This window comes from Ornithodoros turicata, chromosome 3 (assembly GCF_037126465.1).
Source record: "Ornithodoros turicata isolate Travis chromosome 3, ASM3712646v1, whole genome shotgun sequence".
Lineage (NCBI taxonomy): Eukaryota > Metazoa > Arthropoda > Arachnida > Ixodida > Argasidae > Ornithodoros > Ornithodoros turicata.
Window position 1 is genome coordinate 18,299,339 of NC_088203.1, and position 21,816 is coordinate 18,321,154.

The window sequence follows — 21,816 nt, forward strand, 5'->3', positions numbered from 1 at the left end:
TGAGCTTTTCTTTCGATCTTGCAGTGACCTCTAGGCTATAGTCATGTTTTGTTTACTAGCAATGTTTTACGTGGAATTAAAAAATCCACGCCTCTTGCGATGTCGCTCCTTCCGGACATGCCAGGTATACTTCAAGAACTCGACCCGAAGATTTAACTCATAATTGGGAGTGTCTTTACACGTGCAACTACTCTTTCGTCACAGTGTACTTGTATAGCATACTTTCCTGTCCGAATGGAACTCCTGCATCCGTGGTAAAATTAGATTAGCGGAGCTCGCTCCAAGATATGCATACCTCTGACTACACAATAAGCCACGCCGAAGGGACTATTTTTGACTACCTTCTCACGCATGGTTGAAATCCAGAAAAAACGACCGTGAGCCGCCCGATGAAGAGTTTTCAGGATTTTGACCTGGTCATCGTGCTGACAACGCTGCCTGTGCTGTGTTGGGATTGCCACTTGCCAGTGACACAGTGCAAGCTCCGTCGTCATGGTTACTTTTCAACAGCAAGCAAGTTCGTGTCATCCTTTTACTGCAACATCTTCTAATATGTTCTAAAAATCATAATCGAACAAAATATTTCATCATGCCTACGGAGGTGAATCTGTTGATGACCAGCCGCTTCCACTAAAAAATGACATCCCACTGAGAGCAGTCACGTGCGCCAGTCCCACCAAAACCGCGCCGACGTGCCCAATAAGCCAAATCTTGGGTGCATAGAAATAGAGGTGAACCACTTCGAGAGCCACACCACACCAATACGGCACGCTGAATGGAAACGACGCGATGCTGTACTTTTCGCCGGGATTGCGTTCGTGATGTAAGATCTTCAATGTCAGCAGTGCTCCAGTGAAACCACTGAAGCAGGAGTCCTCAGTCGGCAAGATCGGTAAATACTGAGAGAGACCATAGTCCTTGTACGACAGCCAGTAGGTGAGTCCGCAGAAAACGAGGTTCACTGCATTGACAATGAAAAAGACGTTGTATAGGAAGCCATAGTGACCAAGTTTTGGTTCCATCCTCTTTCCAAGGCTGTGCAAGGACAGGACAACGTAGATGAGGTGATAGACGTTGAGAGTGTACAAGGAAGGCGTTGTTAGCTGCAGGAACCGCTTCCGCCTGAAGACTGCGCGGTAACTGCAACACGGGTCGATGGCAACGTTCAAGGAGTAGGTCGTTATGAGAAGGCTAAGCAGGAGATAGGTAGCCCAGTAGGTTGGGATGCTCTTGATGCCTTGACTCAGGTTGAATGGTCTTGAGCTGTATTAGACAGATGATTCCACATTGCTCACTGCACAACAGCCACATGGTCCTCGGCAATACAGGACGTCTGCCGCAGAGTGCATTTTATAACGTCTGCCGCAGAGTGCATTTTATAACTGTTCACCAACTTCAGCTACAAGCCTAATGTTCTTACAACGAGACCTAGGTGCACGGTTCGAAAGTGCAGACATTCCCAGTCTGGGAAACGTACGGGACACAATCTGACTACGTGATCAACAATAGATTTACTGTGATGGTTAAGTCTGGCGGTCATAGATGGTTGGAGCGCTGTTGTACCACATTGTCTTCGGTGTTCTTGTGAAAATATAAAGATCCTACATTGTCAGGAAACGTCAGAAGGGCTGTTGGGGCAGAGTGTTTCTGGGCTTGCTTAGAGCACGGTCCTATACTCGAAGGACGGTGGTTCGACTATGGACCAAGTAATTCTGTCAAAGTAAGGCTTTTGTCATGGTGTCATCCTGCATGATACGAGCACAAATTCGTTGTGCGCTAGACAGCTGGCTTAGACTCATGGCCTCCGATACATATATAAAAAAAATATGACCTCAATAACGGATGACAGCACGTAACCATGAGAGTATGAAACGGGACAACGGCGTGAACGGTGTGAAGGCAAGAATAAGATCAACAAAAAGAGAAAAATACACTAACGGTGTCGTCATAAAGCACACGGCATGTAGCACTGCTGACAAGTATACGCGCGCAAAGTAAGCGTCCTGTGTGCGTCCTATGTCTGCGCACTGTTAAGGTGGACTCACTTCTTAAGAAGTCTATGGGGAATTTTTGTTCGCACGGTTCTCGTAAACCTCGCTAAATTTCTACACGAAACAGGTACAGTCGTGTTCCCCTCGAGTTTATCTAGGGAATGACATATTTTTGAAGGTCTGACGCGATCCACTGATTTTTTAGCGAATTAAAGTTTGTCAAATTTTCAATACATGGGAATCTATGGGAGATGCAAAAAAAAATCTTGGGCCCGCCCGCCCGCCCGCGATATTTGGGCCAACTGATGTCATTCCCTAGAGTAACAGTCGGTGAATTGATTGCAATCAACAAATTGAACAAGCTGACTGCAGTTTTCTATATACCTGCGAATGAAAATAACGGCTTGGTGCTTTGCTATCATGTCCTGCAAGCTGGCGCCGATTACATTACTTCCTTAAGGCGCGGGAGGAGAGCAAAGCGAAGAAAACAATTTTGCTACGGTGCAGCCAACTCCCTCCGGCAGCGAACGCTAACTAGACCGCGTGAGTCCGCCTTAAATAAAGTCGCTCTGGTCATTTGACAGTCCTTCATTTAAATGTTACGCAATACGCTACGGGAACAAACTGCCTTTACAGTAGAGAGAAATAACGCGTTAACACTGCAGACGCGAAATAAATCCACGTTCGCACCATGCAGAGTGGGCACCCGCTATTTGCCTTCGCGTGCGCGGTGCTAATCATGCTCCCCAATGTCACAGCTTACCTCAACGCACCGCGCTCGATCATGAACCCCACGAGGGCTCCGGACAGCAATGGCAAAGGGCTCCGTGGATCGGCCGCGTAGAGGAGAATGCATTCCAACCATGAAAACGACGATGGGGGCACATTCAGAATGAAGTAGCCAATCTCTATTTGGTCAACGTTGAACCGTCCGTGGTTGATCATCTTCAAGGCCAACACTACACCGGCGAACGTTGACGTACACACCTTGTAATACTCTGGAACGTTGAAGAACGCGGACAGCAGGAACGCGAGGCCTACCTGCATCACACCGACCGCCATGATTGCCTTTAACAAGATAGAGAGAAATTTTACGGCACCGACGAACGACGCGAGTATGTAAGCCTTGTAGATGAAGGAGACTAAGGTCATGATTAAGTGGGTGTCGTTGGGGTGGTAGAACGCTGCGAGGAACATGCGCGTCCATTCGCCATCGTCCAGGACGCGATCAGCGGCCAGGCAGTGAGGGGAGATTGGTAGGCGAAGATTGCCCCTGTGGATGCAGGCTTGAAGAAGAACCACCGCCAGGGTGACGGAGGGCAGAGATGGAGCAGAGCGTTTTCCTCGATCGGTTCGAAACTGTACGTTGATCATTCCTGCGATGTTTCCTGTGGTACTGTGGTGGACGATGGACACCCTCGCAGTACCTCGAAAACGAGTTCGCGCTCTCTAAGGGTGATGCGACGCGCGTGCCGCTGTGGCTTGCGATAGCCGTCATTCTTCGTTTTTCTCTGGACAGTTCATGTTATATCCCTTGTACGCGTCTCATGTGTTTTATCGAAGTGCACGTAAGTGTTGAGTGTTCTCTTCTCCTTCGAAAGTAAAATGGGGAATTGAAATATGGCAGTCCTCTAGAAATCCAGACGGCAGCGAGAATCAAAGCACGCACTTCTCGATTGCTGGTCGAGTGCACTAACCACTACGCTACGCTGACAAAAATGTACAGGGATGTCGCGAACCTTTTGGAGGTGAGGCTGTAGGAGGGGCATGGTCTCACCACTTTTTGGTACGCTCTATGAATTCGGCAAGATTCCGAGCGATGCGGGGAGCTGGTGCACAGCAGTCGTGTGGGAATGTATAGGCGTTTTTACCATCTGATGAACTGGTTACCGCACCATATTTTTTCGGTTCAGTTCCGGTTCGTTCAGGGGGAGAGAAAAAATGCTTACGGTTCGGTTCGGTTTCGGTTCGGCAAAAGAGAACGTTTTTTTGCAGTTTTCGGTTATGGTTCAGTTCCGGTTTCGACCCCTGTTTAAAGGGTTAGTGATGACGTGTTAATGGGTTCATGGGTATTGTAGGTCCACAGCATCCACAGTTAGAAAAATTCCACGTAGGTTGTGCTCGTGCAATGAACACCTTTCGTTCTCAGTTCACAATTTTGCCATTGTACTTCATCTGCAGTTTCCCATCGGCCATGGCGTGTTTCTTGAGGGGACTAACTGTACGAACGGATTCCTGTGAACCATCACATGCTTTTCACTTGGGACGCGTAGCCTGGTTACTTTCCAGAGACTGATAACTCGAGAAGGAAGTGGCGGTGCTATCTTAAAGAATGGTGATAGACAATCAGCTATTCGCTACTTACCAGCCGACAAACGATTCGTAATAATTCGACAGTTTAGAAAAATCCCTAAACAATCCACAATCACGACGCCACCCTTTGCTTCACCACGGCCATGCCCACACATAAAGACAAAGAAAAAAGCTATCATCAATGTAATTTGCGTGCATAACCAGTTTGATAAAAGCAGTATGCCACCGGTAAGACGAATAAGAAGAATGATAGTGATTCTCTCTGGCTGCATAATAAGTAAGCGTACCGCGAACAATCACGCACTGGCGGAAAAAAAGGAAAAAAAAAAGAATCCTATGCCTGCAGAGTCTCAATATCAATCACAAACTCTTACTGCGCATTCACCGAATGCCCTGATCAATATGTATTACACTGTGGCCGCCAACTTCGCCTGTATATATACGATATGGCTTCTCGTAGTCTGCGTTATATACTTTTGTCTCTACTTTATTAGGTCCTATCGCACCAGGTGTCCCGATTGGCGGGGCCTCATCCCTCTTCTTGGGTCTATCTTGGTCGAGCGTCCCCGCTGCTCATTTGCTTAATGAGAGCGCCATGCCTTGCATGTGGACACACAATCAAATATTTCTCCCACTGGGAGGTCACCCCTTTCCTATACTACAACGCATCTTTTTTTCTCTTTCTTTCTTTGTTTCGTATATCCATGCGTGCTTGCTAGATATTGTCGTCAATCGATCTCTCTTTGATGCTTAGTTATTTATTCGCCCTGGTGGAGATAAAACAGGAAATATCTGCTCGGGCGCGCGCGGTGTTACATATTTTGTGAGTCTGTGTGTGTTTTGACTTGGGGTCTTGTTTTTGATGCGAGAGAGGATTGTGGTTATTAATAATGGCGATACAGAAAAGAAGAGAGAAAGAAGAAAAAATAATGGGGAGGGTGAGCCGCTTCCCGCGAGAATGTCAATCTGCATTGTGGGGATAAATTAAGTTTGTTTTTTTCAGAGCAACGTCTCTAAAACTGTCCGAACCACTATGTGTATGGCTATCGTATACTATTAAAGGTCATCAATAATAATACTACGTAAGTAACTAATAATAATACGTCAGTAAATAATGATTCTCTGAAGACCGTGGTGGCGCCATCTTACGGACGAGGTTTGCCTGCCTCTGAAAACTGATACTTCTGTTAGTTTGGCGGTGTGTTACCATACCAAGCGGTCTCCCTGCTGGTGTAACCGCATTTTAATCGGGGAGGTCGTGCGTATTAGGCCCACTTCACAGGGAACTGTGCCAGCACTTGGAAAAACTGAACTACACCGCACAATACTTCCCTAGCCAAACGATGGCCCCTAGTAATAATAATAATGATATCGTTCCTTCCTCGGATTGGTTAGAAGCGGAGGACGTACGCCATCCTGTGGCGTCATCCTGTGGTGGTGGCGGCGATGGAACTTACTTGTCACGAAAAGGTGTACGTTCCGTGCTTTCTGCAAATCAGGAGTCTGGATAGCGGTGTCATTCTCTGCAGTGGTTTGCCTTCATGGTGTATGTAGCATTCGTGGCGAAGCGATGTATGGTGGGGAAGGATCTCAATTTTAATTTTATTTTGCAATTGTAAGGCGGAGTGCTGGTCCTCTTCGCTGCATGCTGTTGGAATTCGAGCCGCGTCGGTTCGATATTCTTCGATAATTAGTTATATACTGCGAATATTGGTGTCCAATGCGTATATTAGTTGGAAATAATTGGGCGCTAACAAAACGTAGATAAAACCCTTTATAATCCTACCACCTCTCTACACTTCAGAACTCCGGATATCTTTGTGTATGTTCGCCTAATTCGTGCTGCCCATGCTCAGGCTTGTTACATCATGGATTTCGTCCACCGCGTCTCTTTTTCCTTCAGATAATTTTTGTAAAGCGCTATGAGAGCAGCACAGATGCCGGTTTTGCGATATATTTACGGCCTTATGAGTTATACTGCCAGGCTGACATTCCTCTCGTAGAGAGTACATAATTATTCGATGACTAATTAGCTAAAATTCATTAATTAACTCTTTAATTAGGGTATTTTCAAGTACGCGAGCACAATAGAAGACAATCCTCGTTGAAAGCTATTTCTTAAAAAAAAAAAACATGTGCAATTGTGCGAAACCGCAACCGCACCTCTCGGGAGTGCAGAGAGTACAGCGCTCATTACACGTCACAGGGCCGCGTGCTTTGGAGTGATATGATTGGAGCGAGATGATTGGAGTAGGTGGTGTTCTGCTGGCCAGATGAACCGCTTTGCGACCCGGATGAGTCACGGTCGGCGAAGGTCGTGTGCTCCTGAGGCGCACGGTTTTGGTTTCGGCTGACTTGCATAGCGAAATTCAACGAAATTAGGCGATTTCTCGGCACACGCTCGTTCCAGGGGTTGTAAAAGATAGAATGGCTTACAATCAGGATTGTATTCCATTGTGACGGTCCGAGTTTCCTGATAAAATCGGTTTCACAGACTTTTTCCAATTTTTTAACATCAAAGGGACAGCGCGCCCTGTTGCTTTCAAACGGTCGCAAAAGCTCGCGTTCCCCCACAGTTGAAAGCCATAAAACTTTAGTTGACATGTACGCAGTGTCTCTTCGTGGGAAGGGTAACATCTGCTCCCCCTTGGACAGAGTTGTTTTCCCTTAGAGGCGGCTTTGTGTAAACGGCAGCATAACTGTACGTTAACGGAAGCAGTGGCAATTACAGCGTTCTTCGAATGCAGTCTCGGGCGCACGTGTGTTTTTGGTTTGGCGTACGTGACTGACCCGGGCTGTGTCATGGCGTGGGAAGGTTATATAAACCATGGGTGACTTCGAGAGAGGGAGAGAGTGGGACAGTCGCCGAAACAGACAACCGTAGTTTTACGTGGAGGGTCCGAACCAGCGAACAGTCGACGAGATGTGATCCAGAGCGGGAGCCCGGACGGATGCCCGGAGGGAGATGGACGACGGCGGCGCCTTGATGCCTGGAACCCACCTTCGACGTGAGGGTTCGTCCCCGAAGTCTCCTTCCACCAGCGCTGACGTCCGGGCAACCGAAGTTACGAACAGGAGGCCCAGCTGGCGGTGACTGACCGGAAAGAGGTGCACCCGACGACGATGTGGCGAGCGAAGAGACGGATCGACGAGGGCGGCAGCCGAGCTCCTGGGACCGAGCCTCCAAGTGGGACGGTAGGCCTGCCGCCAAGTCGCCGTCTTCGCTATTGTTTGACCCGGCCGTGGACCAAGAGTGGAGACCAGGGCGGATGAAGATCGACGGAAGCAGCAACCGAAAGCCACAGCATGGAAAGGCGGCCGTGTAGGTCACTGCTGAAGTCATCTTCAGAGCTCGTCTGCCCCGCCATCGTCCATGGCCTGGAGAAGATGTGGTGTCGTCGGGATGCGCAAAGTCAGGGTCAGTCACTCTTGCCGCCTTGTTGTGTCTCCTACGTTTGCACACGATTCACGTGTTCATTAACCGCGCGTTTTGTTTAACTGTTCTTTTAAAGTATACCATGTTCGCTTGATATCATGTGTGTTGTTGCCGCGATTTGTATTATCCATCATACGAACTGAATAATGGCGTAGTGCTTACTTTTATGCATTAAATCATGTCTTGTTGTAGTTGACGAAGTGTGTGGTTGTTATTCCTTCTCGCCTCTGCGGGTGCCCACGCGTTGAGTGTATCCCCTTTTCTTCGGTAATTTTGTGCTCCGTCCCTCCTTCGGCATCGGAAACGAGGGACGTCACACCATTGCCCGAAAATCCTTAATCACAGGGCCAATTCATTATTTTTTATGCAGTTAATCGTCGTAGTTGCGCACTCTCTTCGGTAGCAATGCCCTCCTAGCCGTATAACACCCAGACCTTCGGGTTGTTTATGGGTATCTTATCAAAAATAAATTATTATTATTATTATTATTATTATTCAACAAAAAAAAAAGACATTATGCTGCTCTCATAGCTTCCTCATAAGAAATCTGCAAAGGATAAAAAACACCCCGTTTACTAGTGCAAGAAAACCTTGAGCTTGAGGACACATAAAAGACGAGCACATACGAAACACGCACGTTCTTCTTTTTACGTGTCCTCAAGCTCAAGGTTTTCTTGCACTATGAATGTGCTCCAGCTAGCCGACATCGTCTCAGTTGTCTCAACCCTGTATAATATTTATGCAAATACTTCAGCAAATACTACACTGGCTTAACTATAAATGATATCGACGATCGTGACGCCGTACATGCATCAAGTTCAACCACATGCATATCGGACCATCGATAACAGCATTCACTAATTACCTGTCGCAAGGTGCACCTTTATAGGTGTAGTCGAACAGACTTGTGCATACAGCTGTCTTCTCTTTTTCCAGTCCTATCGTCTTTGGGATCTCATTTTTTTTTGGGGTTCATGCCCATTTAAACTTCAACCGGTTTATTATAAGACCGCACCAACAACATGGCACCCAACGCAAGCTCAGCGTAGAAGCGTAGAAGGGCAACGTTAATACCCTCAATCAAAACGTAGACTTGCAACATCAATGAAAAAAAAAAAAAAAATAAGGGAGAGAAAGAAAACAAGGTATTTGGTCTTCTCGCAACCTCCTTGAAAAGCTGTTTCTTACGCCTAAGCTAAGAAAGTCGCAAACACACATAGCCAGAAAAAGAGAGAGAAAAAAAGAAGGAGGTTTTAACGTCCACTCCCAGGTCTTTTCGCGGCACTAATTGCTTTCAAAATGTGCAACTGCCAGCGCCAGAGAGCGAAAGAAAAATAAAACACAAAAAATGCAAAAACCCGCTTTTCTTAGCTCTTCACCCTCAGGTCCAGAAGAAGTTACCGAGCCCATACTCAACTTTAATCGCTCGCTGTCTCTGATTCGAGGCACTCCCACATAAGAAAAAAAAAAAAAAAAAGAGAGAGAGAAAGCACAAAAAGCAAGCAAGGGAAGTCTCGTACAGGAAAACAGGAACCGGACCAATATATCTTCGTCACTTCGATCTTGAAGTGACGCCGGAAATGCCCTGTAGGAGGATTGTCAACAGACACGTTTAAGATACTGTGTTTACCTGTATGTGCGCAGTTTGTTTCTTACGGTGTCAGTGTGTAGCCTCCTTGCCGGACTCATTTGTCTTTGTCGAGACCCTTTGGAGCTTGTCGATGTAGAGGGTTTTTAATTCTTTCCCGGAACTTAAAGGGAGCCAGTTTGTCCAGATGGGATTCTATCTCTACCATCGGTCCGTGTACCAGAAACACACGCATTTCCTTTGGATGATTTTGCGCGTTGTCTTCAGTGATATATTGGTTTATAAGGAACAAATATACTCTAGGGGAGTATATTGGTTTATAGGGAATGAAGGGGGGAAGGATTCACTTATTAGGATGTCTGGCAGGAAACATGAGCGGAGAGTGCACAGGGCTTTCAACGAAAATTGTTTGCACAACGGGAAGTTTTTTTTTTTTTTTTTTCAGTGATAATACAAGACTATCTTTCAAGTCTCGCACGAGAACGAGGGGCGATCAAAAAGTAGGCTAATGTTTACGTACAAAGACGTTTATTAGAGTAAGAGGTAACTTCAAATTAGTCCCCTACGAAATAGTCCCTACTGCTTCGAACACACTTGTCCCACCCAGGGTCGGTGCTAGGGGTGTGCGGGGCCTGAGGCAAAGGCACATCGCGGGGCCTGTTTCACACCAGCGGTAATGAAAAGACAAGAAATTATAAAATTTTCGCAGCGGGAAATCTTAGCAATGCGGGAAATGGCAGCAGGAGAGAAGGGTGCGAAATCCTCGGTATAGCTTGCAGGGTTTGCGGACTTGTCTTAAAAGTGGGATTTTTTCTCATCAAATGACGGAATGGCGCATAACACATTATTCTCTCATTTCTGTTTTAGTCGAAGGTGGCGCGTGCGATAAAGTTCCTGCTAGATATTAAAAAAAAAAAAAGTAATCCCTGGTTGAGGGCTTCGTGCGCGGAGCCTATGGCGGTCGCCTTACTCGCCCCCCCCCCCCCCTATCGCCGGCCCTGGTCCCACCGATCCGGCCACTTCCTGAAGCAGAACTGGACGCCTTCTTTTGTGAGTGCCTTTAGCTGCGCTGTCGTGGTTGCCTCGGCTCGACGTTGCGAGTTGATGGAAAACGTGTGCCTTTCGTGGTCATCTTGACTTTCGGGAACAGCCAGAAGCCGCGCGGTGCGAATTCGGGAGAATAAGGTGGATGAGGGCGCAATGTATTGTTCTTATTCGAGAGAAACTGCCGGATTAGAAGCGGCCTGGTCACAGGGCGCGTTGCCATGATGCAGCATGAAACGGCCTTACCTCGCCTCATCTCGCATCATCACCACATCAAAATGTGTTGAATTGAGCCCTAAGACATGCCCAGATCTTCGGAAATTTCCCGACCAGTCAACCGACGGTTTGTCCGAATCATTTCAATGACTCTTTCAACATTTTCATCGGTTGCTGATGTTGAGGGACGTCCCGATCCCTGTTCGTCTTTAATCGATTCACAAGCATGACGAAATCATTCGAACCATTTGTAAACAGTCTTAATGATGGCGGCAGCATAACTGTCAACAAAAATTAGCATTTCATGCGTTTCCTTAGCACCTTTTTCAAGGTCATGTTGATGCGCTGTTCCTCATCCGTGACCCACGACACACCTCAAGAAAGCATCTTCTTCTTCCTGGTTCGCAAGATTGACTGACTGCAGCGTCGCCTCCCGGAAACAGTTCGCGGAATCTCCGTTAGATGCCGCCCTGCAGCAACATTCACCGTACTTTTTGATCATACACCTCGTATATTTCAGCCGTATTTTTATTTTCCAATCAAAATGAGAACCATTTGCTCCTTTCCACACCGGTGTCACTGTTTTCACGTTTCTCAGTTTTGCTGCGTCCCAAAAGGGAAATGTGAGATGTGACAATGGGGTATACAGCCCACACCAGGTCGCTCTACTATTATCTGGCTATACTTCTGTTGCAGGTAGACAGATACTCGTAGTTGTTTAGGAGGCCATGCCACCTGTACTGACGTAATTAACATGACGCTGGTGCAGGTGCATATGTGTGCTGCACAACTTCGTCTAACGATGTCAGAGTTCGAAACCTTGCAGTAAACTTTTGTTTTTGGCACTTCGTCCGTTTTTGTCGCCTCAACGGGCCCGGCTGACGGATGTACGTCAGTGGAAGCCCAAATATTCCGCACAATGTTGTAAAGCAAGGAGGCTTTTAAAATATTGCCGGGGCAATTGTCGCCTTTCCTGCCATATTATAGAAAGTGTTAGCCGACAGTTCATGACGTCACCGTGAAGTTACCGTCCATACTGGAACCAAAGGCAGCGTGCATGACTCAGAACCTTATCGGTTGATTGGTGGTAGATACGGTGTTTCGAAAACCACGTTATCCACGGTACACTAACTCTTCCAAAGCAGCACAATCTACTGAAAGTCGAGCGCAATAGGGGCCCCCATTGCGCTCGACTTTCAGTAGATTGTGCGGCTTGGGTTGCTATTAACAGTCTCAAATAATAGCTTCGGCGCCACGAACGCATCGACGTTGCGTACAGCCACTCTGACAAGCAATCGAAAAAACAAAACAAAAAAACTTCTTTTAAAAATGGAGTGAAGAAGCATTCAAAATCTAGGATAGCCAGAAAAATATTTCGGGTTGAGGGTTCTACGGGGACTTTACACAGAGGGGATACTAGATACACACAGATACAGGATACATGCCGGAGAAGGTGTTTCCCGCTCTCACATCTACTACCAAAGGTGCCATTTTGGGAGGGGAGGGTTAACTCCTAACTCACCCCTGGCTACGCTCATGTTCAGAACGATGGGCACAACGCGTTCCAGTGTACAGATGCTTGCTCTAACGTGTCCACAAATTTCATTTAAAGAGAGCGATAAACGAGAAACGAGCGCTACTTTTCAGCTACTTTTGACTAAGAAACAGGTGCTACTAGTGAAGCAGTACCTGTTTCTTTACTCAAGTAGCAGAAAAGTACCACTTGCCTTTCCTTTATCGCTCGCTTTAAAGGGACCGAAAAGTGAATATAAAGCTATCGAAAATTTATGTTCAGCGTATAGCTTGACCCTTCAAAAGCTCAAATATCGAAGAACTCCGCTGAAATCGCTGTGGTTTTTTTGTAATCGAAGTTTCGATGATTGCATGTCCAGGGACCTAGTAGGCAACCGAGCAGTCTGTCAACAATTGCATCACCCCGTGCCATCTGTCGAGGACGCATGTAATACGCGCGCTTCTGCTCGCTAATTCGGCGAAAACAAAAATGGCAGAGGGCATTTCTGACCACTTTCTATGTCTAGAGTGTTGAACCTCTCGAACATGAGTGCGCTGGAATTCCGCATTCGAGAACACATCGCTCACACAGAACTTCTGTTCGTGCGATAGCGTGCTGGAAAGTGTGTGCTTTTCAGCAGAAGATTCCCCGTCCAGAAATTTACCGGAGTCACATGCGTCCTCACCAGTACCTCACCGTGCCGTGAACACGAACTGGTTTGTGAAATTTGCATGTATCAGGGAGAAGCACTTGTGTAAGCCGAAACAAGAGCTGTTTTTCGTCGTGCAGGTGATCATGTGGGAAGTGCAAACCGATGGATACTACGGACCAGTGTTTTTGCTGCCGAGAGGTAGAGAATGCGTGTGAAAAGCAGAAATCACAACTAACGAATATTTCGAAATACTGTGCCTGGACACCGAAGTACTGCAAGTGTCTTTTACATACATCCGAGAAACCGAAGGGCATGGCAACATACTTGGCAGTGCCCTGTGGCCTTTACGCGCTACTTGAACATAAAACTGGACGGAAAACCCTTATTTCTGCAGGAAATTGCGTTATATCACATCTCGGCTATTCACGAGGCGGATATGGGGTGCTCTGAGAAAGTACTATAGAAAGTATTCTTCCTGACTTACTCGTGCATGCTATTAGGGACGCTTTCCACACCAGTGTGCAGACTTGTAGAAATGTATATTGATGTCAGCAACTTTTCATTTCTTGCTTGCTGCAAGTTTTTCTCATTGCTTTTTCTTTGCAGTCACAGCATATTATTATTAGTTTGTTCCTGGAGGGTTAAGTAACCTAGGGGCATATCTGTATTTGCAGATTATACTCATGTCTTGTATACAGTCAAACTCCTTTACAACGAAACTCAGGGGACAGCAAAAAAAAAAAAAAAATCGTAGTAAAGTATTTTCGTTATAAAGGATGTCCATTATTGGACCTATAGGGCTCCAGCGGGACCGCAAAAAAATTTGCTGTAGTGGTAGTTTCGTTAAAAAAGGTGTTCGCTATAAAGGAGTTTGACTGTATATGAGTAAATAAGATAATTTTCATTAGTGTCGTTCAGCTGAACTGTGTTCATAACCTTTTAATATACTTCTTATTGGCCATGTTTCCAAATGCCAATTAATATATGAACCGAGATTGAGATTTAACACTTAATTAACTCTATTTTGCTAATTGTAACTGATTCATTATCATGTCACCAACTAACATTTGTAAAGAAGGACTTGAGGGCTGACAAGTATTAGCAACCCTTGATCTGGGTCTCGGTTTAAAGTTATCCATGCAGCATTGGTGTGGGCAATAGTACTCCAAAATGGCTAAATAATTTATTGCATAAGTTCTATGTTACTGCAATTGAGATGTACTTTTGTAATTTACTTTTGACAGCCCTGTAAAATGAAATTGGCTTCAGTGTACACGACAAACGCTTCGTGACATTTAATTGAAATATAATATAAGAGCAGATGCAATATTTTGTCAAAACTCAAACTATATGTTTCTTTTTTATTGTCCAGGGATTTAGGAAACAGAGTAGGACTTCCTGCCCTCTGATGTTTTGACGTACTTGATAGAGTTGTAAAACCTGCAACAAAATAAACAAGAGAAGTATAAACAGTTTCCTCTTTCCCTTTTGAATTTAACAAGCTAATTATATTTTACCATTTGTGCACTTTTGTATTCTCTGTTGGTGAAAAGATTACAGGAACAATAATGCTGCAGATCCAACAATGACCTGTCATCTTGTTGAGAACTTTTGAAGAAGTTGAGAACTTTTCTTCAGGCGTGCTAAGTGAGCCAAAAGAAATGTACAATGAAGGTTGTACAAAAACAGGAAATCTCCGTCGACTAATATTTTATATATGTGGATGTTCCCACATCGTGTAGTTTCCATCCAAAAGTAGGACTGGGCAAGGTTGTTTGGTTGTTGTCGGTAGGTTGTTGGCATGTTGATGTGCTATATCGTTATAGCACATCAATATAGATGAGGTGCAAACACGGAAGACAGCTTGATGACTGCAAACTCTCAAGTGACAGGACAAGTCACTCAGGAGACAAGTTCAATTTCTCCCTGGTTTTCTTTTAAATAATCAATCAATCAATCAATCAATCTCAAGTGAAGATTTAGTCAACAGAACAAGAAACCGAAAGCATGAGTAGAAAAAGGCAGTGCCCATGGAATGCATGGAGAACCACATTACTCTCTGATAAGGTAGGATCGGGAGAGCAATAAAGAGAAATGCTAGTTGCGTCCGAGATAGGGGAACTCTACAAATTTAGGACCAATATGATGTGGTAATCTTGCATGGCTCACTGCAATTGTGACACACATTGAACAATTCCAGTAGTGGGGCTTCAAAGACAATGAACTTTCGCTGTCTCACTGGGCATTCAAGTGCAGAGGATGCATCTCTAGAAAATTAATTAGCGTTCCTTAGTCATAATTACACGTCAACAGGAAGTATTCTTCTACCCTTCAAACAAGCTAGTATAGTTATCATCGGTTTCTTCTCCTACTGGTGACGTCATACTAATGTTCTGCACCTGTCCAAAGACTACAAAAATGTCACAAAGTCTGCAACACGTAACAAATATAGTGCTTCCATCTGTGGACTTTGCATACCTGCTTTCAGTTATTTCTGTCATGTCAACTTGAGTGCCTGGATCACACACACACGAAGCAGTCTGGCGCCACTTCAACACTGGAAGGCCCCTAAAATTAAATTTGTTGATGTTGACAATGTTGAGTACGGGACAAGTAGGATAACATAAGTTAAATGGAATACGTCATCGCTATATTATAATTTATACATGTGTGACGCCTGTACACACCTGAGACGTTGTGTTGAACTCGTCACTTCGGTGAAGCAAAATCGCTGGTTACTGAACGGCAGTTTGCTTCGGACGCCGTCGCTATTCGCCTTCTACGGCTTCTGCGTAGTCATCGGCAACAAAATGAGCTCAGCACACACGACACGACTGCTGCATCTAATAGCCGAGTGTTTCGAACCACATTCGTTTTCGCGCACTCTCCTGTAGAATCTTGTGGTAGAAAACGCCCGCCGTTGAAGATGAACGAACATGATTTTTGCATCCCCGAACACCAAAACTACACCAGGCATATGTAAGGTACGAGTATCTCGAATACGTGACACAGCAGCCACGAACATGTCATTCACTTCCACTTTCTGCTTCGCGCGACCAACATGACCACCCACGACGTAAACAATAAACGCGATAACACAGACGGCCTTGCAGATGGCGCGGCGGATCGTAGCTCGTAGCGGCGAAGTAGCTGAATGCTTTATTAACGTAGAAACTATGGAAGTTAGCGTCATTTTTAAAATGGCGTTTAGCTGTAAGATAATGTGCGTCAACTTTGTTCTCTACAAAATTAACTCTCACGTGGTAAGGGTTGACCAATCCCTGGGAGCGCTAGACCCGAAACCCAAGTTGCTCTTTTTCGCCGTTCGTTGGCAGCACCGTCCATGTTCCGGCAATCTTCAAAATATTTATACGTAAAAAATATGCCGAACTGAGAAGTAATGTGTTACATCATCGAGAGCCAGCAGATGAACCATCCAAAGATTTATTCCAAACCAGAGAGCCCGAAGAAAACCATCCGCTTCCAACGGAAGCTTACAGCAATTATGCGAACACAACAGGACGCGCAGCGCGTGAACAGTTCCGCAACTTTGTCGTCGTCACTATATTACACTTTTCCCCCCCTTAGTCTGAAACTGAATGTCCGAAACGCGCAGGTTTCTTGAGTGGTCTACCACGAGATGATGTAGGCCCCGATATGATGTCCCTAGGTGCTGCCGGTAGTGGAGCGTCGTCGTGAGGCGGGTGCTCCGCCGCTGTGGAAAGCCATTGAGGAATATGTCTCGAACGAGCTTGGGAAGTGACGGGGACCACGTCTGTGGGGCAAGGCGAGTCGTTTGGCGGCACCGGTAGCCTTGCAGGTGGCGAATTTATGTCACCAGTGGGGAACCGGAAGCTTGTCGTGAGACGTGGTGGGCTGTCAACCGGCGAAGAGGTTGTGAACCGGCTGTCAACCGGCGAAGAGGACCTGCGCATGTGATCCACATGCCGACGAAGCAGTCGTCCATCCTGTGTGAGGCCCTCGTAGGAACGTTTGCCGACCTTCCTGCAGACCTTCACTTGACACCACTTTCCATTATTGGTGAAAGTCCTGAACCACGCGGTCTGGCCGACCTTGAAGTGGTCGTCAAGCTGGGCTTGGGTGTCGGGGGTGAGTCCTCGTAGTGCGGGTGAATTGCGTCCAGGGCAGTCCTCAATTCCCTTCCAAACATTTGTTTGGCTGGCGTCTCCTTGGTTACCGCATGCGCTGTGGTGTGCTGGTTCAGGAGCAATCTCGACAGACGACACTGAATACTTCCTTGGGTGTGTTTCTTCAGGGCCCGCTTTAGCTCCTGAACCATCCTCTCCGCCTGGCCGTTTGTAGCGGGATGATATGGGGCGCTGGTTACGTGGCGTATACCATTGCGGCTGAAGAACGCCTTCATCTCGCTGGAAACGAAGGCGGTACCATTATCGCTGACCACGAGTTGCGGAAGTCCGAAAGTGGCAAAGATGGCGCGTAGCGCGTCGATGAGGGTGGAGCTTGTTGCGGTGGACACGGGTCGCACCTCGAGCCACTTCGTGACGGCGTCAACTACAACAAGGTAGGATTGGCCGTGAATCGGTCCTGCGAGATCCATGTGGAGGACAGACCAAGCGACGCGAGGACGAGACCACACAGGTGATGGTTGTCTGGGCAGAGACTTGGCATAGCGCTGACACGTGTGGCAGCTGCTTACGGCGTTCTCGATGGCGGTGTCGAGTTGTGGCCACCAGAAATAACTTCTTGCAGCGTGCTTCATGGCTGTCATTCCTCTGTGGCCAGCGTGGAGCAGGGTGAGAGCTTGCGACTGTAGCGCTGGGGGAATAACCACTCGCGAACCCTAAAGTAAGCAACCTTTGTGGGTAGAAAGTTCGTTCCTTCTTACGTTGAAGGGCAGAAAATCTTTCCCGGTCCAATCTGAGACGTAACCCGACTGTACCCCTTGATACACTCTTGAGAGGGTTGTATCCTGTGCAGTTGACTGCGCAATAGCCGAAGGCGTGAGAGGGGGAATGGAAACTGCCTCGATCATGAGCACATCTCCAGGTCCCGCCGGTTCATCCTCTTCTACAGGTAGAGGCAGTCTGCTGAGGGCGTCGGCGTTTTGATGGCGTTTTCCCGGCCTGTAATGTAGTTTATAGCTGTACGCCCCAAGCAACAGGCACCATCTTGTCATACGTGGAGATAAAACTGCAGGAATCGGGCGGTCCGCGCCCATGATGCCCAGTAGGGGTTTGTGGTCGCTGTAGATGATTACTTCTCTCCCTGCGATATACTGGTGGAAGTGTGTCACTGCAAACACGATGGCTAAGCCCTCTTTATCCAACTGTGCATAGTTGCGCTCAGCTTTCCCCAGTGTGCGCGAAGCGAATGCAATGGGAGCTTCGTTTCCTTGATCGTCAGGCTGTGCCAGGACTGCGCCGAGTCCGTACGGCGAGGCGTCACAGGACAGGAACAGGGGTTTCTTCTCGTCATAGTGCTGGAGGACAGGAGCGGACAGCAACCTTCCTTTCAGCTCGTCGAATGCCCTTTGATGTTTTTCTTCCCAACGCCAAGGGGCTTCCGCATCCAAAAGCCTATGCAGACTCTCTGCAATCGTAGCTCGGTCTTTGATGAATTTACAGTAGAATGCCAGCATGCCCAGGAAGGACTGCAGCTGCGCTTTGTTTGTGGGTGGTGGAGCATCGGCGATAGCCTGTATTTTGCTGTGAGAAGGTCGAACGCCTTCTGCGTTGACGATGTGTCCCAAAAACTCAAGCTCTTGCACGCCAAAGATGCATTTCCCCCGTTTTGCTTTTAGCCCAGCTTGCCTGAGCCTCTGTAGTACGGCTGTGAGACGTCCGCTGTGTTCTTCCATGGTTGCGGCGGAAATCAAAATATCATCAAGATAGACGACCACGCCGTCAAGCCCCATGAGGAGTTGATCCATGAATTGCTGAAAAACCAGCGGGGAGACGGAAACTCCGAACGGTAGACGTTTCACCTTGAACAATCCCTTGAGTGTAGTGATTGTTAGTGCTTCCGCCGTGGCGTCGTCTACACGAAGCTGTTGATATGCTTGAGTCAGGTCCACTCTTGAAAAAAACGTTCCTCCTCGTAACGTTGACAGAAGCTGGTCTATCGTTGGCAGCGGGTACGACGCCAATTCCACGCTTGCGTTTACTGTCGTTCGGTAATCCCCGCAAATCCGGAGGGTATTATCCTTTTTTCTAACGATCACAATCGGCGTAGCCCATCTTGAAGCTTGCACAGGTTCCAAGATGCCTTGTGTTTCGAGCTTCTCGAGTTCCTTAAACACCGCGTCCCGGAGTGCAAAAGGTACAGGCCGAGCTTTCAAGAACTTTGGTGAAGCCTCCTGTTTCATGGTGATGTGCACTGGAGTGCCACTGTGTCCGTTGAAAGCCGGATCGAAGACGTCCGAATACTGTGCCAGTACAGTATCGACTGTCTCAGCCATGCGCATCTGGTTGACCTTGACGGAGATTCCGAGGTACTGGAACCAGTCGCGCCCTAAGAGAGATGAGCCAGCTCCCTTCACTACTCGTAGGGATAGAACATGCGTGCTGTCGTCCAGCTGAACGGTAACCGAGATCTTCCCCAGAAGTGTCAACGGTTGGCCCGACCAAGTTGACAAAATTGTTGGTTCTGGCTGAAGCTTTGGACGTCGAGTACGCCATAAGTTCCTGTATGTGTCGTCGCCAATAATCGAAAAAGCGGCGCCTGAGTCTACCTCCATTACGTGTGGTACGTCATTGAGCCTCAAAGCCATGGTTATCTTCGGAGCTACTTCGGAGCGTACGTTATGCAGCGTGTAGACTGACGGTACTGTAACGTCTTCGTGCTCTGGCTGCAACTGATTTGTTGTCCGATCCTTCATCAGTGACTTCTTGGACCTACAGGCCTTTTCGATGTGCCCTTTCTTTTTGCAGAAGTGGCAAACGGCGTCCCTGAATCGACAACCCGATGGATCATGCTGTCCATCGCAGCGAAAACATGGCTGAGAATGTTGCCGATCCTTCTTCCGCTTCTTATTGGGAACCTTCTTGGCCATTGCGTTAATTTGCTGAGAGTCACCCATTCCTTTGATGTGGGCCTGCTGGTTTAAAGCGGATTCTGCAGCCAAGGCTAGGTCCAGAGCGCGTTCGAAGGTAATGTTCCGTTCTGTGAGTAGACGCTGTTGAAGCGCTGGGTCTCGAACTCCGCAAATCAGCCTGTCTCTCAACATTACGTTGAGCGGTAGCGACGTGTCCAAAGCTGGAACGGGGTCGGCCGGCCGGGCTACTGCATCGCCTGACTCTGCAGTGGTTTGCAAATTCGTCGCTGCTGGTGTTCCGAAGTTGCATTCCTTCGCAATACTTCGAAGCTCCGTCACGTACTGTGAAGTAGATTCCGAGGGAAGTTGATCCCGTTTGTGGAACTTGCAGCGTCCCAGAAGTTCGGTAGGCTTAGGGTCGAAGTGTCCACTCAGAATTTGCACAAGTTCGGCATAATCCACTTCGGCTGGAAGTCGAGGGTGGACAAGGGCTCGTATGGTATGATATGTCCGCTCACCACATTGGCTTAGAAGAAACGCCCGTTTCTTCGTGGGTTGGGTGATTTCATTGGCTTCGAAGTAGAACGCCAGGCGTTCGATCCATGACGACCAGTCAGCACCTTCGCTGAATTCGTGTAGCCGCAGAGACATCGTGGAGAATGGAGCCTGCCGTGGGTTGGATTTCTCGTCGCCAGTGTTACATCATCGAGAGCCAGCAGATGAACCATCCAAAGATTTATTCCAAACCAGAGAGCCCGAAGAAAACCATCCGCTTCCAACGGAAGCTTACAGCAAGAATGCGAACACAACAGGACGCGCAGCGCGTGAACAGTTCCGCAACTTTGTCGTCGTCACTATATTACATAATGCTTTGTGTGTCTTATGAAACAATGATGTTGTGCACGACAGTGGGCAAAAATATGGGTGTTATTTTTCACTTTTCGATTCCTTTAAATATATTTAGACACATTAGAGCAAACACCCTGTATATAGTGACTACACTGTAGGGATTAGTATGTAACAGATTGTGACTATACCACAAGTGAAACTTACAGAAAAACACGTTTATATTTGAACCACCTTCGTATTACAAACCAGTACGGCAGGCATTGTTCGAAATTTTGGCGGCTTTCGACCTGGCACTTTTGCTTCAACGATATTAACAAAAATTCATCTTGCGGGACAACAAAGCCAATATCTGGTTCCTTTTAAGACTCCTCGTCACCGTCGAAAAATCTAGCGATTTCCTCTCGATGCTTCTTTTACATTTCGGAGTAATGGCCCTGTCACCCTGCGCAACATTGTCCTCAGCGTCTTTCTTGCCTCTCGTTTAAACTGGGCTCCTTTAAACATTCATGAACTTCAGCGGAAACAATAACCTCTGGCGCCCAAAAGCCAAAATAAAACTATTGAACGGTAAGCCATTAATATAAAACAGCTTCCTTGCCTATCCTTTTCAATCTTGTTTTGTGTCGTGAATAGCCTTCCGCTGACTAAGGGTGACAAAGAAGCGCCCCATCGCAATTGTCTCATCCGAAAGTGTAATGAACTGCCGGTCAGTGAAAAGCGGCCCAGTTGTGCGTGTGCGCGAACCTACTATACGGGATTATATGGGACAATAGCCTTCCTAGAGCTTTTTATTGGAGACTCCCTTACAGACAGCACTTTTTCGGCGCGTTTGCATTATTGGTGACAATAGAGTTTATTAATAGGGGTTAGTGGCACTCCACTCTGGCGTTGCTGCTTGTGCGAGTGAACGTGCAGTGTGGTTGCGGGAGTAAAAGTCGGCTATCAAGTTGGCCGACCCTGTTGCGACGAAGCAGTCGGGAGCTATATGATCTACTCCGGATCTTTTGGGATCTATGGGTGGTTTGCAGCTTCCTGTCAAAATGACGTAAGGGAAGTTGCAATGTCACGTGGATATACGCTTCCGGTTCGAAGTTGTCCTGAAGTCGTATAGCGTCAGCGTGATTTCATCATAAAAATAAGTGGATGTTCCGCGTTTAACTGCAGTAATTATGCGGAAGAAGGACATAAAATGTATCGCG

The 21,816-nt window shown here is 47.1% G+C and overlaps 2 protein-coding genes across 2 annotated transcripts; both read right to left on the reverse strand.

Annotated features, from left to right (window-relative positions):
* Nucleotides 1-518: 518 nt before the first annotated feature.
* On the reverse strand, nt 519-3,471 carry LOC135389988 (uncharacterized). Its single transcript, XM_064620020.1, has 2 exons — nt 2,755-3,471; nt 519-1,263 (listed from the first exon to the last, which is right to left on the reverse strand). Exons 1-2 carry the CDS (start codon nt 3,363-3,365, stop codon nt 594-596), a joined length of 1,281 nt encoding a protein of 426 aa, XP_064476090.1. The 5' UTR covers nt 3,366-3,471; the 3' UTR covers nt 519-593.
* Nucleotides 3,472-16,337: 12,866 nt separating this feature from the next.
* LOC135389189 (uncharacterized) lies at nt 16,338-20,419 on the reverse strand. Its single transcript, XM_064619255.1, has 3 exons — nt 17,621-20,419; nt 17,113-17,575; nt 16,338-17,062 (listed from the first exon to the last, which is right to left on the reverse strand). Exons 1-3 carry the CDS (start codon nt 20,417-20,419, stop codon nt 16,338-16,340), a joined length of 3,987 nt encoding a protein of 1,328 aa, XP_064475325.1.
* Between the last annotated feature and the right edge of the window lie 1,397 nt (nt 20,420-21,816).

Coding starts and splice junctions, on each gene's coding strand:
- LOC135389988 (XM_064620020.1), bottom strand. CDS start 3,365: ATGATCAACGTACAGTTTCGAACCGATCGAGGAAAACGCTCTGCTCCA. Junction 1,264..2,754: donor ATCGAGCGCGGTGCGTTGAG/GTAAGCTGTGAC, acceptor TGTCTAATACAG/CTCAAGACCATTCAACCTGA.
- LOC135389189 (XM_064619255.1), bottom strand. CDS start 20,419: ATGTCTCTGCGGCTACACGAATTCAGCGAAGGTGCTGACTGGTCGTCA. Junction 17,576..17,620: donor AAGATTTTCTGCCCTTCAAC/GTAAGAAGGAAC, acceptor TGCTTACTTTAG/GGTTCGCGAGTGGTTATTCC. Junction 17,063..17,112: donor GGCGTTCTTCAGCCGCAATG/GTATACGCCACG, acceptor ACAAACGGCCAG/GCGGAGAGGATGGTTCAGGA.